This window comes from Gymnoscopelus microlampas, assembly GCF_963454915.1.
Source record: "Gymnoscopelus microlampas genome assembly, chromosome: 24".
NCBI classification, from domain to species: Eukaryota; Metazoa; Chordata; class Actinopteri; order Myctophiformes; family Myctophidae; genus Gymnoscopelus; species Gymnoscopelus microlampas.
In genome coordinates, this window is record NC_139961.1 from 14,758,407 (window position 1) to 14,775,906 (window position 17,500).

At 40.2% G+C, this 17,500-nt stretch overlaps 1 protein-coding gene across 1 annotated transcript in view; it reads left to right on the forward strand.

Annotated features, from left to right (window-relative positions):
- cdk15 (cyclin-dependent kinase 15) overlaps positions 1–17,500 on the forward strand; it is a 107,525-nt gene that overhangs the window by 74,377 nt on the left and 15,648 nt on the right. The window contains exon 12 of the mRNA XM_084050704.1: positions 16,629–16,677. Within this exon, the coding sequence (XP_083906830.1) occupies positions 16,629–16,677 (49 nt within the window). The remainder of the gene's footprint in view (positions 1–16,628; positions 16,678–17,500) is intronic.

Here is a 17,500-nt window from a genome sequence, read left to right on the forward strand (position 1 = left end):
AGCAAAGATTTGAGTTAAAAATGTTCACTTTAAAAATATATATATTCAAAGATTTGCACACTTTTCACAAATGTTCTAAAATAGCAGATCTACAAGCTCGTAGCACGGCACTCGGTGCCGCGCTATGAGCTTGTATATCTGCTATTTTTGAATAGCCCAAAGTGTAAAATAATGCTTTTTAGCTCAAATCTAAAAATGACACAGTTCCAGGTCTCAATGGGTTAAACAATGACACTCACAAAAGAACTGAGCAAAAAACAGACGAATAAAAACACTCAACATTACCCCCACCTATCTCAATCATATGCCACCCAGTGGCACCCACCCACCCCTTCCTAACCGCTACATGCCCCCACCCCATCATCTTAACCCATTCAGACCTGAGGCCGATTCTACAAAATTACTTCTAAACAGTTGTCTGAAAGAACGCATGTTACTATGTCAGTGGTGGTTGAACTTTTTCATATCAAGGACCCCTAAAATTGTATGTGTTTGGTCGCGTACTCCCATCTCAAAATATGTTGTTCCAGGGACCCCCCAGAAGCAAAGATTTAGAGTTTCCTTCGCTTTAAAAATACATATGTGTTCAAAGATGTGCAAAAATGTTCACGGTTTTTCAAAAATAGCAAAATGTCAAAAAATCCACAAGCTCGTAACGTGGCACTCGGTGCCGCGCTACGAGCTTGTAGATCTGCTATTTTTGAATAGCCAAAGTATGAAATAATGGTTAAAGTGGTTACACAGATAAGTTCCCAGTCTCAACTTCACCAAGCAATAGGATGTACTCTACACATTCGAAGACGCATATACACACACACACACTAGCTCGGCTATCCTTTTCTCCTTCTGTGTGTGTGTGACTGTGGTATGATGCAATGCAGTAGGTCATTAATTTTACTGCCTGACGCCAACAAAAGGATTGTTTTCTCATCAATGTGATGAGTGAACCTAGTAGGGTAAAAAAAAACAACCAAAAAACAAAGATCTGTCTGTTGATTTAAGGTAGGGCAGGAGAGCTGCAGAGTGATGGTTCTGGCTGCCTGGCAACGCAGCCTTCCTTATACCAGGAAAGGCATGAATGACACAGGTGATGTCACCCGAGTAAGTGTGCGTGTTACCACGCAAGGACTTCCTGTCAGGACAAGAGAGGCTTGTACAGTAGGCAAGCGTTGCCAGATCTTCGTATTACAGTTTTCCCCCCAAGGTTTTATTTGACCAAGCTCACACCGCGATGCGTTGTGAGCTTGTAGATATGCTATTTTCAAATAGCTGATGTGTATGTTTAAAAGTGCTCATGTGGTCCATAGTCACTTATTTTGGGCTTGTTTTCCTAGATCATGGCTGCTTTTTTCTCTCCCAGAATCTGGCAACACTGACAGTAGGTGATGTCATGGAGTTGAGTTTTACTGTGCGTTCCGGAACGATAATTATCAGGTCCGGAATAACTTGTGAGGTTTTCTAAGTGATGTTCTACACAATGAAATCCTTTAATACACAGTGCACGCTCATTTACACTCATACGTAATACGTATAAGCAAACACAAAGGCATTATAATTGTCATCTTTGCCCCTGTTGTTCTGTGGAGGGTGTGTAGACCACATGGTTCTCAAACTTGTTCATGTCAAGGACCCCCAAAATGATATGTATTTGGCCACAGACCCCCATCTGACAATACTTTGTGCCAGGGACCCCCAGTGTTAAAACGAATTCAAAATTATTCAGCATTTTCCAATACAAAAAAAAAAGTTCAACAAAGCAAGGAAAAAAACAACAACAGTAAAATAGAGAAGCAGCAGCAGTGGGTAAAACTACTGTGTTATAACGTGTTATGAATGTGACAAGTTGTGAGCTTGTAGATCAGATATTTTTTGCCAGGTGACGATTAGTCGCCCCATGGAGACTTGAATTCATGGATACATTTTAGTTTTTGGTCGCATTCCTATAAGCCAATAAGTCGATGACCAGCGGACCGGTAGGCAACGGTTCCGTTGCCGGTCATCAAATTATTGGCTTAGGAATGAGACAAAAACTGAAATACATATACATATCATTTTTGGGTGAACTATCCCTTTAAGTAGTTATCTGTACTACCGCCCCATCCCACCTTAGACAGACACGGCGTGATAACCATCGTTGTCACATTTCATCGTCTCGATCTCGTGGCGCTCGCGTTGGAGATACCTTACAACGTGTGTGTCACGTCTCCCTTTTCTCTGTCTGTCCAGCCTCTCATTTGACCAGGGTTGAACCCCTGGTATGTGAGATGTCCTGTGAGTAGCTAGGGCTGTCACAATAAATAAAAACATTTAGTTAACCCATTGAGGCCTGAGGTTCCGATTCTACAAAATGAAAAAAAAAAAAAAGACGTATGTTTCTATATCAGTGGTTTTCAAACCTTTTCATGTCAAGGACCCCCAAAATTATATGTATTTGGCCGCCGATCCCCATCTCAAAACATTTTGTTCCAGGGACCCCCCAGAAGCAAAGATTTGAGTTAAAAATGTTTGCTTTAAAACAATATATATTCAAAGATTTGCACACATTTTCACGATTTTTCAAAAATAGCAGATCTACAAGCTCATAGCGCGGCACTCGGTGCCGTGCTATGAGCTTGTAGATCTGCTATTTTTTAATAGCCAAAGTGTAAAATAATGCCTTTTTAGCTCAAATCAAGTGACACAGACACGTCCCATGTCTCAATGGGTTAAGTGTTAATTGCGATTATTCTTTTTTTTTTTGGCATTGAACATTTGAACGTATTAATGAAATTGTAATTTATGTTTGCCTTTTAGGCCTCGTAAATCAAAAATTGCACAGGTCAGATATGGCAAATAATTTCAATAAGCAAAGAAATGACTGACATTTATTCATTTTATACTTTAAAGAACAAAAGTGATGCGTTGTAAGCTTGTAGATCTGCTATTTCGGCTATTTTATGAAAACATATAATTGTGATTAGGCGAGTATGTCATAATTGTGACAGGCTTATGCAACGGTCACGAGGCATTATACATTACATGTAGACAGTGGTGTAAAGTAATTAAGTACATTTACTCAAGTACTGTACTTAAGTACAATTTTGAGGTCTTTTTTACTTTACTGGAGTATTACAAATGTTCAGTACTTTTACTTCTACTCCACTACATGATCTCAGACACAAATATTGTACTTTGACTTCACTATTATGCTATATATAACTTTACTTACTAGTTACTTCACAGAATATAAATTATTACCTTATAAAACATACATTAACCACTTAACCAGCCCTATTTTATACATAGGCTATTTTCAAACATTTTAGTACTTTCAACTTTGTTACTTTAAGTACATTTTGATACCGATACTCTTGTACTTTTACTCAAGTAAATTTTGAATTCCGGACTTTTACTTGTAACAGAGTACTTCTACAATGCAATATTGATACTTTACTTTATTTATACTTTGATACTTTATACCTTTGAGTACTTTTTCCACCACTGCATATAGATATATTGGGAGCGTTATTGATCCTGTAAAGGGAGTATTATGAGGCATGAGCCACTTTAGAGACAGATTTATGACTTGCTGCGTAATGGTAACATCGCATCACGCTGGAACAAACTCTGGCTTTATTGAGCCAAGTGTTGTTTTGAACCAACGAGGAATTTGACTCGGCGCTCACATTCAGTGGTGGAAGAAGTACTCACAATTGTTTTACTTAAGTACAAGTATCAATACTGCACTGTAGAAATACTTTGTTACAAGTAAAGCGTCCAGAATTCAAAATGTACTTAAAAGTACAAAAGTATTTTTTTTTATTGCGTTTTTTTTACGTCAGTGGCAGTATTGGTAATCGGAAAAAAATACGTTATTTACGTCAGTGGTAGTGAATGAGTTAAAGTACCAAATGTAGAAAGTAGTCATTATGCAGAATGTCCCATTTCACAAGTTTTCAAATGTATGAAAATCTTTTGAAAATAGCAGATCTGCAGGCTGATCTACAAGCCGATTTACAAGCTGACACTGCTTGTAGATCGGCTATTTTCAAATGGCCGAAATGTATATAGGGCGGAAGTGGTTAATGTATGTTTTGTAATAATAATCAAAATCTACAAAGTAACTAGTAACTAAAGTTTTCAAATAATTGTAGTGGAGTAAAAAGTACAATATTTGCCTCTGAGATGTAGTGGAGTAGAAGTAAAAGTACAGAAAATTGGAAACACTCCAGTAAAGTAAACAATACCTCAAAATTGGACTTAAAGTACTGTACAGTACTTGAGTACATGTACTGTACTTAGTTACTTTACACCACTGTCGTTCGGGGGCCACTTTCACACACACTCTCAGAGTGAAATGTACGCTGGGGATTTTTCCCCGTGTAGGAACGCATCTGAAAACAACACTACTAAATCTAACCCTACGTAAATATATAAATAATGTTTTAATTAGAAACAGGAATCTGCCTTATTCACTTATCCACATCTTTAAATCCAGACCCACGCCGAGCTGCCTCAACTCAGACAGCACGTCCACTTATGCACACACACACACACACGCACGCACGCACGCACGCACACACGCACACGCACACACTCTCACACACGCACGTGCGCACACATACACACCTCTGTAAGAGTGAGTTGTGAGGGTTAGGCTCTCACAGCTGACAGGCTCACCTCTCTCTCTCTCTCTCTCTCTCTCTCTCTCTCTCTCTCTCTCTCTCTCTCTCTCTCTCTCTCTCTCTCTCTCTCTCTCGCTCTCTCATTTCATACATTTAAAAACTTGTGAAATGGGACATTCTGCATAATGAGTACGTTGTACGTTTGGTACTTTGAGTACATTTTGATACCAATACTTTTGTACTTTTACTCGCGTAAATTTTGAATTCCGAGCTCTTACTTGTAACAGAGTATTTCTACATTGCAGTATTGATACTTTTTTACTTAAGTAAAACATTTGTGTACTTTTTCTACCACTGCTCTCTGTCTCTGTCTCTCTGTCTCTGTCTCTCTGTCTCTCTGTCTCTCTCTCTCTCTCTCTCTCTCTCTCTCTCTCTCTCTCTCTCTCTCTCTCTCTCTCTCTCTCTCCTCCCCCCTCCCCCCCCATTTCTCTGTTTCTCTCCTCTGGCTTTCACACTCGCTTCTCTCTCCATCTCTCCCTCCATCTCTCCCTCCATCTCTCCCTCCCTCTCTCCCTCCATCTCTCCATCTCTCCTTCTCTCCCTCCATCTCTCCGCAGCTTCCAAAGAAACGCCTCAATAAGTGAGAGAGGGGGAGAGAGAGAGAGAGAGAGAGAGAGAGAGAACTCTCTGCCCAGACACGAATAAATAAACACAGGATCTTATAAATTGTGAATAAATGCACAGATTAGTGTGCGGGCGTCACAAAGTTCCCCCTGTCTGCAGCCCCCCCCCCCAGGTGCATTCTGGGTAGGGACGGAACGACACTAGACATCAGCTCAGCGGGAGAGAGGGGAGGACAGTATTGGAAAAAAAGTACTCACATGTTTTACTCAAGTAAAAGTATCAACGCTGCTTTGTAGAAATATACTCGGTTACAACAAGTTTTACTTAGTAAAAGTACAACAGTATTGCTATGAAAAATGTACCTAAAGTACCAAACGTAGAGCTTGTAGATCTGCTACTTTTTTATGCTTCTGTGTGACGCTGTAGTATGATCAAGTAGAACAGTGGTTTTCAACCTTTTACATTATCAAGGTCCATATTGTTTATTCTGCGTTTGAGCCACAGAGCCACTGTTTGATGAGATTTAGACTCTCAGACCCAACACTGGAATATGTTGTTGTCGTCGGATACGATTTTGTCCACAATTCCATGCTGTGTTGATGTTGGTACCATTAGGAGAGATAACAGGCAAAACGTTGATCAAAATAACAATTCTTTAATTAAGTAATGCAGATGTTTAACAATAATTTAACTCTTGAGAGCGTAAAATGAAACCAAATGGACCCGTGAGGGTCCATTTGGTTTCATTTTACGCTCTCAAGAGTTAAAGATCTATATAAGGGTCCATTTGGTTTCCAACTCTCCATCATTTATTTTTATTTTTATTCTTATTTTTATTTTTATTTTTATTTTTATTTTTATTTTTATTTTTATTTTTATTTTTATAACTCTTTCTCCACTTCAAGAGTTAAAGATCTATAAGGGTCCATTTGGTTACCAACTCTCCATCATTTATTTTTATTTTTATTCTTATTTTTATTTTTATTTTTATTTTTATTTTTATTTTTATTTTTATTTTTATTTTTATTTTTATTTTTATTTTTATTTTTACAACTCTTTCTCCACTTCAAGAGTTAAAGATCTATAAGGGTCCATTTGGTTACCAACTCTGCATCATTTAGCTGGGGACCACCTGGAACCCTCTCTCAAGGACCACTGGTGGTCCCCGGACCACTGGTTGAGAACCACTGAAGTAGGACATTCATTGTTCTGGCCCCACAGTGGTGGAATGAACTTCCCACTGAAGTCAGGACAGCAGAGTCACTGCCCATCTTTCACTGCAGGCTGAAAACCCACCTCTTCAGGAAACACTACCCTTCCTCTTTGTCTGGCTTACTTGTTGTTAATTAGTTGTACGAACTCTTGTGTTGTTTTATTGGATCTTGTTTAGTTGATACACTTATTTGTCTGAGCTCGTGCTCATTTGATTTTGCTATTTTGTCTCATCTGTTTAAGAAAGTAGGTAGCTGATATATTGCACTTTTACCTTAGCGCTAGGTATACTCTTGGTTGCTTGTTTTTTGCAGGAAATGCACTTAAAGGGGAAATCCACCCATTTTCAATATTTAACTATGTCATTAATATAGCATAAAGGAGTTGTGTGGAAATAAGAAAAAAGTTCCCCCCTTTCTGTGTTGCCTTGAAATGGAGGATTGATTGTGGGTTTAACATTGCAAATTACAACATGATGAGTCATCATGTTGTAATCATCATGTTGTAAATGAAAATGGGTGGATTTCCCCTTTAAGACCTCTGGTGATTAGTAGTTTCGTTCCCTACCTATGTTGAATGCACTTATTGTAAGTCGCTTTGGATAAAAGCGTCTGCTAAATGACTGTAATGTAATGTAAAAGAAAAAAACACAGAAAGTTGGAGGTTTCCAAAAGGCGATAAATATGAATTTGTACATGACACGAAAACGTTTAAAGAAGTGTTGGTATATAGGGAGGACCAGGGGGAGCAAGAGGAGGAGAAGGAGGAGGAGGAGGAGGAGATGGGAGAGAGAGAGAGAGGTGGTGCTGGCAGGAAGAAAGTAGTTTTTTTTCTGCATAAAATATGTTAAAAGTAAACAGGGCATAGAGGCTACGGGGATGACAGACGAGCGGGGAGAAGGTTCAACGTGTGTGTGTGTGTGTGTGTGTGTGTGTGTGTGTGTGTGTGTGTGTGTGTGTGTGACTTGACTATATCAGGGCCAAATATCCCCATTAGTATTAAGTAGAATTTGAGAAATAAGACATTGTGAGCACCATTTTCCTGGTCTTCACAAAATCGATGGTTGTTTTAGTGGTTAACCCATTAAGACCTGGAAAGAATCTGTGTCATTTTTTGATTTCTTTGGGCTATTCAAAAATAGCAGATATTCAAGCTCATAGCGCGGCACCGAATGCTGTGCTATGAGCTTGTAGATCTGCTATTTTGTTTTAATCTTAAAAATCTGTGCAAATCTTTGAATATATATATATGTTTTTTTTTAACTGGACAATTTTAACTCAAATCTTTGCTTCGGTGGACTCTACAAATGTCTTCTAAATGTTTATACTTATGTTGCTATCAGTCAGGTTCTCAAACGTTTTCATGTCAAGGACCCCCAAAACTTATGTAATTGGCCGCGGACCTCCATCTGAAAATATTTTGTTCCAGGGACCCTCCAGAAGCAAATATTTGAGTTAAAAATGTATGAGTTAAAAAAAGTGCGGCACTCGGTGAAAATAGCCGATCTACAAATGCCAGAACAAATGGTAGAAAAATTGCATCCTTAAAATTGCTCTACTAAAATTATGATGTCCTCAGGAGTATAGTAATGTGTGTGTGTGTGTGTGTGTGTGTGTGTGTGTGTGTGTGTGTGTGTGTGTGTGTGTGTGTGTGTGTGTGTGTGTGTGTGTGTGTGTGTGTGTGTGTGTGTGTGTGTGTGTGTGTGTGTGTGTGTGTGTGTGTGTGTGTGATTGTGTGTGTGTGTGTGTGTGTGTGTGTGTGAGAGAGAGAGAGCTGGGTGGAGGCTATAGCACCTCTATGACAGATTCAAATATACCCGTCTGTGTTTTGAGATGGAGTTGACAGCTGAGTGCAGCTGTGTGTGTGTGTGCACGTGCGCATGCGTGAGTGGTGTCTGAGACGTTTATACATACCTATAGTATCTAGACAGTACAGTCAATGACGACTGCAGAGCGCTCTGTTCGTATGCGTGTGTGTTTTTTTGCGTGTGTGTGTGTTCTTGTCCTGACATTTTCTCAGTGTGTGGTGTGGTTCCTGAACACCCATGTAGAGACCATAACGTGGAGCCAGCAATAGAGCAGGAATCGACAGGGGTTTTAAAAGCTTATATAATCCCCGGTGCCATATCGTCGCTCTCGGGCCGAAACCTTGTATCTCCTTGTCGTATAATGAAGTTAATCTCTCAAGAACTGATTCAGAGCTGCGCTACTGAATCTGTCGTGACCCCCATTCAGAACGTGTGAGCGCTAGCCTACACGTGGGCGTGCCTTCAGATCAGGAAGCAGGCCGCGCTTTACCCAATCAAATGCAGTGGGCGGGATTTTACATCTGTGCGTTCGCTTCCCGCTGGAAACAAGCCGAAACTCATTTAACAATAGCGTCCTCGGAGCTGACCAAAACCACGGCAAGTTAGTAACATTGTAACTTGCTCTTTCATCATAGAAACAAGTGGACTTATAACCAAAACGATCCATGTTCTCTTGGAGAAGTGGTGTTAGTGTTCCGTGGAGAAATATTGTTGGTGGGAATGAAAACATAGGCGCACCATCGGAAGTGGAGGGCTGAGGGCAGACCAAAACCCTGGTTTCCAGTCAGCATAGGTCTAGTTAATCACTCAGAGTCAAATCAAAGGTAAAAAAAACAGCAGCGGGCGCTGTTTTTCCTTTTTTTTTTACGTGGGTCTCAAGTTCTGCTCTCCGAATGGAGCCGTGGGTTCGGAATGGATCCCACTTCTGACACCTAGTATAATGAAAGAGACGGGACACCGTGGAGTAACCTAATGTCAACAAGTTTACTATACTCATGGGTACTGTATAGTCCAAGGGTTCCCAAACTTTTCAGGCCGCGACTGCCCCAAAATAATCACATTTTAACTGGGGACCCCCCCCCCCCCCCACCGTGACAAGCACTTGGAATTGTAAGCATTACATTTAGTTTAATCTCTCAAGGCAGATTCAAAGCTCCGCAGCTGAATCTGCCGGTAGCTCCCGTTACAACGTGCATAGTTATAGGAATGTAAACAAAGACGTGTGGACCGGAAGTGGAATGCTGAGGGCGGGATCTAACGGCCAACATCCTGTTATCCACATTCTAGTGGGAGGTCCCACCCAGAGTCAAATTCAAAGGAAAAAAACAGCAGAGAGCGCTGTTTTTTCCCCCATTTTTTTTGACTACGTGTTCCCAGATTGCATTTAGTTTTTCCACAGAAAAATATTGTGAAAATAGCCGAACTACAAGCTCACAGTGCCGCTTGTACATGGGCTATTTTCACAATATTTGCCTCTTTCTTGCGTAATATTTGGCCAATTTGGTAAGAGCTTGTGACTAAATACAAATAAATCTATTTTTATTTTTATTTTTATTTTTATTTTTATTTTTATTTTTATTTTTATTTTTATTTTTATTTTTATTTTTATTTTTATTTTTTCCACTTCATGAAAAGTAACAGTTTTGGACATACAGGCTTTCCACCCGACCGCAATAATATTTGCGTTGGCATGGCGCGCTGTGTTTGTCTATTGTGTTTGCGTGCATAGAGTACAGTTCATCATAAAATTTGGCCACAATATTTGGCCACAATATCATTGCCCGGCCCTGCTTGCTTTCTGGTTCACCCCGCACTGCACTAATACCTATATAATTTTATTGGTGCACTGGTGGTACTGCTGTAAACGTTATGGGTCCTTTTTTTTTTTACTCTCTCTGAGTTAACCACTTTCAACCTGGCATCCCCTATATTGGGCATGTCATTATAAGGTAAGGTAAGGTGAGCTGAGGTACTTTATTTGTCCCCACGGGGCAGTATAGGTTGTGCAGCAGTTTCACAGTAACGCAATGAAAACAGTAGCCACACAAAAACGCACAAGACAATTGAATTGCAACATATAATTAAAAAATAATAATTTGAAAAGAAAACCGCTCGGGTGGCGCAGTGGACACTTTTTTTTTGGCCAATCTACAAACTCACAATGCGTCGCCATGCGACTTATTGTGAGCTTGTAGATCTGCTATTTCTATACATTTGAGTTAAATGGGACAATCTGCATAATGAGTACTTTCTATACTTGTGGTACTTCAAGTACATTTTTTTATTGATACTTTTACTTAGTAAGTAAACAAAGGTGAATACTTTTTTCCACCACTGCAGTATGGACACAGCACAGTGCTTGTTGCAATGCAATGGAGGAAGAAAAAGAGAAGGGAAAAAAAGTATCTCTCTCTCTCTCTCTCTTTTTGCTCCTGGGTGGCGCCCTCCCTCGCCCAACCTGGTCGTACCCTCCAGATGTGCCCGAGGGGCTGAATGGGCCGATAGAAAGGCCTCGACCGGGCTGCCAGCGTGCGCGCGCACACACACACACACACACACACACACACACACACACACACACACACACACACACACACACACACACACACACACACACCGCACAGGGCACACGTCAATGCTGCTACTGGAAAAACTGAGCCAAGCGTAATGGCAGAGCGTGCATTGCATTGGGAGGTGTGTGTGTGTGTGTGTGTGTGTGTGTGTGTGTGTGTGTGTGTGTGTGTGTGTGTGTGTGTGTGTGTGTGTGTGTGTGTGTGTGTGTGTGTGTGTGTGTGCGTGCGTGCGTGCGTGCGTGTGTGTGTGTTCGCGCGCGCGAGCGCGCATCTCAGTGGTGTAAAGTAACTAAGTACATTTACTCAAGTACTGTACTTAAGTACATGTTTTAGGTATTTTTACTTCACTGGGGTATTTCCAATTTTCAGTACTTTTATTTCTACTCCACTGCATCTCAGAGGCAAATATTGTACTTTTACTCCACTACAATTATTTGAAAACTTTAGTTACTTTGCAGATGTACTGTAAATGATTATATTATAAAACATACATTAACCACTTCAGCCCTATTTTATACCTAGGCTATTTTCAAACATTTTAGTACTTTCACTTTTGGTACTTTAAGTACATTTTGATACCAATACTTTTGTACTTTTGCTCAAGTAGTCACTATACCACACACTGTGTGTGTGTGTGGGTGTGCGTGTGCGCACGCGTGCCTTCGTGCGTGCACATGTGTGCAGCCTCTGTGCTTACAGTAGGTTTATGTGCATGATCAAATGTGTCTTGCACACTGTGTATGCAATGGAGAAGTGTGTGTGTGTGTGTGTGTGGGGGGGTGAGAGAGAGAGAGAGAGAGAGAGAGAAAGAGAGACAGATGACTTTGATTTCGCCGTGACCAAAAAGATTATCCGATAAACACTTTTAAAGCGACCAGTAAAAGCCCTTCATCCCATAAATCACACTAAAGCCTGATTTACAATTTGTCGTACAACGGCGTATAGCGCGTCCCCGAAAACAGCCGATCTACAAGCTCAAAAAGGGGGTGTCGCTCCGCTTCGCGACACGTTGTGAGCTTGTGTACCTCGGCCTATTTTCGGTGCAATGTGTTGCAGTTCGTATAAGGGTTGAAAAGGTTACCCCGAGTTCACTTAACCCATTAAGACCAGGGAAGAATCTGTGTCATCTTTTGATTTATTTGCCTATCAAAAAATAGCAGATCTACAAGCACTCGGTGCTCCGAGCTTGTAGATGTGCTATTTTTTAAATAAGTGCAAATCTTTGAATATATCTTTGCTTCTGGGGGTCCCTGGAACAAAATATTTTCAGGGACCAAATACATGTAATTTTGGGGGTCCCTGACATGGAAAAAGTTTGAGAACCACAGATATGCGTCGGATGTAGAAGACATTTGTAGAATCTCCAGAAGCAAAGATTTGAGTTAAAAATGTTCGCTTTAAAAAATATGTATACAAAGATTTGCCCACATTTTCCAAGATTTTTCAAAAAATAGCAGATCTACAAGCTCGTAGCGCGGCACTCGGTGAGCTTGTAGATCTGCTATTTTCGAATAGCCCAAAGAAATCTAAAAATGACACACAGGTGCGTTCCCAGTCTTAATGGGTTAAAACGATTTTCTTTATGGAACTCACATTTCCCAAGTGTGCGAAAAACCGCCTTAGAATCCAATCCCACCAGACAAATCTCCTGCTAGCTTTCCTAATATCCATCTCTATAAAGACCACATAAAAAAACCCCACCGGAGGCGAGGGAGCGAACAGCCCTTTTTTTTCTGTGCCTTTTTAGGCAGCGGTGTAAAGCAACTAAGTACATTTACTCAAGTACTGTACTCAAGTACAATTTTGAGGTACTTTTACTTTACTGGAGCATTTCCAATTGTCTATACTTTTACTTCTACTCCACTACATCTCGGAGGCAAATATTGTACTTATACTCCACAGCAATTATTTGAAAACTTTAGTTACTAATTACTGCGTAGATATAAATTATTACATTATAAAACATACATTAACCACTTCAGCACTATTTTATACCTAGACCATTTGAAAATAGCAGATCAACAAGCTCATAACGTGTCGCATCGCGACACGTTATGAGCTTGTAGATCTGCTATTTTCAAACATTTTAGTACTTTTACTGGTGGTAGGCCTACAGTACTTTAAGTACATTTTTATACCAATACTTTTGCAAATTAGCTCATCAAAGATTGAATACCACCATTGAATCTCCTTGTGACCTTACTCACTCTACGCACACACACACACACACACACACACACACACACACACACACACACACACACACACACACACACACACACACACACACACACACACACACACACACACACACACGCACACACCTGCGTAATAACCCTCTCTTCCCACGCGTGCATCTCCTCAACTCTTGGCCCGCACGAAAAAGTTTTTTTTTTATTCTACTTTCTGATTCTGGAGGAGATGAGCTGCACAAAAACACAAAAACACAGCAATCCCCCTGAGTTTCCTCTCCCTCATTTCCTTGTTGGACCACATTTCAGAGAGCAGAGCGGAGCAATAGAGGACGTGCTTTGCCTCGTCTGATTCCCCCTCTGCAAAAAGAAAGGGCCGTAACTCATCCTTTTGTCTCGTCTCATCCTCTCCCACGCAGCCGGGAAACAAACCGAGGACTATGGAGTCGATATGGCTGTGGAGGACCAGAAACCAAGTGGCTCATTATCCACCCCGAAAAACAAAGTCCTTTTTTTGCGAGGAGGAGCGAAACGAAAGCCAAGAAAATCTCGCTGAAATTATGATGCAGCTAAAACCAAAGCGGCAGTAAAAAGGACAAATACCTTTGAGGGAGGTTTTTACGGTAAAAGGGAAGCGCCGAGAGCTTTGATGAGTTATGAGTAATGACCGCCGACTCGCGGGGAAAACACACGACCTCTGTTCTGTGGTTTTCGAGGATACACTCACTTGTCAAGATTTTAATGGGAGGGGAGACTTTTACTGGTGGCGCAGGCCAGTTGCTCTGGGGGTATTGGAAGGTTCATCGGTGAAGTGAGTGTCTGTCTGTGTGTGTGTGTGTGTGTGTGTGGGGGGGGGCCGATTACTTGTTATTTCCACCTAAAAGCAGTGGTGGAAAAAAATAGTTTTTACTTTACTTAAAGGACAACTTTGGTTTTTTACAACCAATGTTTATGTTTTAGATTGTAATTAAAGTAAATAAAAGATGAGTGTTAAAAATTTTACATTTACTGCTTTCTATAGTTTTAGCAATTTTCACAATCTTTTTTACAGTGTTTTCACAGTGGGCGGGGGCATTCTGTCCGGTGGCTAAATATGTATTTTTTTAACACATTAACCCGGTGTTTTCTTTATTATTATTTACAGTAGCTCTTCTAGCCCCCAATAACTCACATCTGGCCATCTCAGACAGCCGGACCTTTTTTATTGTGTAAAAAAGACATATTTAGCCACCGGACAGAATGCCCCCGCCCACTGTAAAAAATATCGCAAAAAATGCTAAAACTATAGAAAGCAGTAAATGAAAAAAAAATTACACTCATCATTTATTTACTTTAATTACAAGCTAAAATATAAACCTTGGTTGTAAAAAAACAAAGTTGTCCTTTAAGTAAAAGTATCAATACTGCGATGTAGCGGTACTCTGTTACGAGTAAAAGTCCGGAAATCAAAATTTTGAGTTAAAGTACAAAAGTGTTGGTATACAAATGTACTTAAAATACAAAAAGTAAAAGTGCTCAAATGTTTGAAAATAGCGGATCTACAAGCTCACAATGCGGCGCGTTGTGCGCGTCGCATCGTCGGAGTATTCCAGAAGCAATGCGTTTCCGAAGGTTCCACGATCACAAGCGGAATATTTCCAAAATGAAATGGGGGGAGGGGGGAAGAAAGGTTGCACTGAAGGCTCTTGCACAAATCGCATTCTTCTTCATGCTTTCATATGCAATTTGTTTGTAACCTACTGTATATCTAGTCAAGTCAAGTTTTCACATCAGCGATGTTGCAGCTTTTCTGGGGGGGGAATCAAGGTTGAGATTTCCCAATGTTTCTCTTCCGACATGAACACATCTGACCAAATTAATAGTCGAGCACGTCAGAATGTGCGTCTGAATTATTCATACATTTGTGCTGGTTATATTCACATCGCTGCTGGTGGGTAATGACCTTGACTCTTAAGCCATTCAATCCGGGAACGCGTCTCTGTCTTTTTATGATTTCTTTGGCTATTCTAAAATAGCAGATCTACAATCTCATAGCGCGGCACCAAGCGCGGCACCAAGCGCGGCACCAAGCGCTGCGCTATGAGCTTGTAGATCGGCATTTTTTTTTGAAAAATCTTGATATTTGTGCACATTTTTGAATACATATATATTTTCTAAAAACATTTTTAACTCAAATCTTTGCTTCTGGGGGTCCTTGGAACTAAATATTGTGAAATGGGGGTCCGCGGCCAAATACATATAAATTTGGGGGTCCTTGACATGAAAAAGTTTGAGAACCACTGATATAGAAACATACGTTTTTTGAAAAATCTGTTCGGATTTAGAAGACATTTGTAGAATCTCCAGAAGGAAGGATTTGAGTTACAAATGTTCGCTTTAAAAAGCATATATATTCAAATATTTTCACACATTTTCAAGATTTTTCAATAATACCAGATCTACAAGCTCATAGAACTTGTAGATCTGCTATTTTTTTTTGAATAACCCAAAGAAATCTTAAAAATGACACGGATGCGTTCCCGGTCTTAATGGGTTAATAAAACGGCTGATGGCAGCACAAAGATTTAATATAAGTTATAAAAGTCTTTTAAAAGGGCTGTGGGGAACTCACATTTCTGTTTTTGAAGACACGCTTTAGCCAACTGGATCTTCTGTTATTTAGCTATTATTTTATATCGCCTCTGTCGAGTTGGAAAACTCATATGTACAAAACTGTTACTCTTCAGGATTCAAATCCAAAAGCATCCAAAAGTAGCAGATCTACAAGCATCTACAAGCATCCAAAAGCATCCAAAAGTAGCAGATCTACAAGCTCGAAACGCGCCGCTTCGCTCTGCTTTTGTGTGACGAGTATGGTGTTAAAGGACGACTTCACCCATTTTCAACCTATCTTCATATAATTGGTCCTCACTAATGCTCATGATAAAATGGTACCATTTTCTTCTACTCAGTCTGTGTCTCAGAGGAGGGCTGTGGGCAGTTCAGAAACCGTCTACCAGTGACATCATCGATGAGGAATCCAAGCTAATAGGAACTGCAGGCTTTCTATTCCTGGAAAGTTGCAATGCAATAATAGAAGCCATTGTTCTCGTGTTAATAAAAATCTAAATAATAAACTTGAAATCTTGTTGGGGAAAAAAAAATCATGCCTAATGATGATGTCACTGGTAGACGGGTTTCTGGACTGTCCACAGCCCTCCTACGAGACACAGACCAAGTAGAAAAAAATGGTACCATTGTATCATGAGTAGTGAGGACCAATTAAGATAGGTTGAAAATGGGTGAAGTTGTCCTTTAATTTATGAAAAAAACTGAATATGGAGATGAGAGGTTTCTGCCCGACAGCAACGATATACAGTACAGTGTGTGGTATTTGTTATACCCCAATAAGTATTGTTCCAGACGAGAGGTTTTCAAATATAAAATGTTTTCCTCCAGACGTAGTTGTAACTCTCTCTCTCTCTCTCTCTCTCTCTCTCTCTCTCTCTCTCTCTCTCTCTCTCTCTCTCTCTCTCTCTCTCTCTCTCTCTCTCTCTCTCTCTCTCTCTCTCTCTCTCTCTCTCTCTCTCTCTCTCTCTCTCTCTCTCTCTCTCTCTCTCTCTCTCTCTCTCTCCAGAATGGTTCCAACCCTGTGAAGCACAGCAGTTCAGAACCGTTTGGAAAAGGTGAGACCACATACACCGTGTCTTTTTGCTTTTTACCCCCTATAAGTATTGGATATTGGAGATACTCAAGTAAAGTACAAATACCTAAAAATGTTACTTAACCATTGAGACCTGGAACTGTGTCATTTTTAGATTTGAGCTAAAAAGCATTATTTTACACTTTGGGCTATTCAAAAATAGCAGATATACAAGCTCATAGCGCGGCACCGAGTGCCGCGCTACGAGCTTGTAGATCTGCTATTTTTGAAAAATCGTGAAAATGAGTGCAAATCTTTGAATATAATACTTTTAAAGCGAACATTTTGAACTGAAATCTTTACTTGTGGGGGTCCCTGGAACAAAATACATATAATTTTGGGGGTCCTTGACATGAAACAGATTGAGCACCACTGATATAGAAACATAAGTTTTTCAGAAAACTGTTGAGATTTAGGAGACATGTAGAATCGGCTTCAGGTCTCTACAGTAATTGAGTAAATGTACTTAGTTACTTTACACCACTGCGCACCCCACATTGAGAACCAGTGCATCAGAGATTGTATGCAAAACATCAGCCGCCCGTGATGTCACATTGAAATTGTATTTAGTTTTTCCGAAAAGGGCCGTAAAGCAGAATTTGGCAAGATCTCGTGACTCATTCATTCACAGTAAAATCCTGAGTGTTAATTTAACTCTGAGAGTGTAAAAAAATGGAACCAAATGGACCCATAAAGGTTCCATTCGGCTCCCTTATGTGCATTCTCAGAGTTACCGGTTGAAATTTCTTTTACATTTTTGACAATTTAACACAGAGGTTTTTTTTTACAGTGCATTATATTGAGCG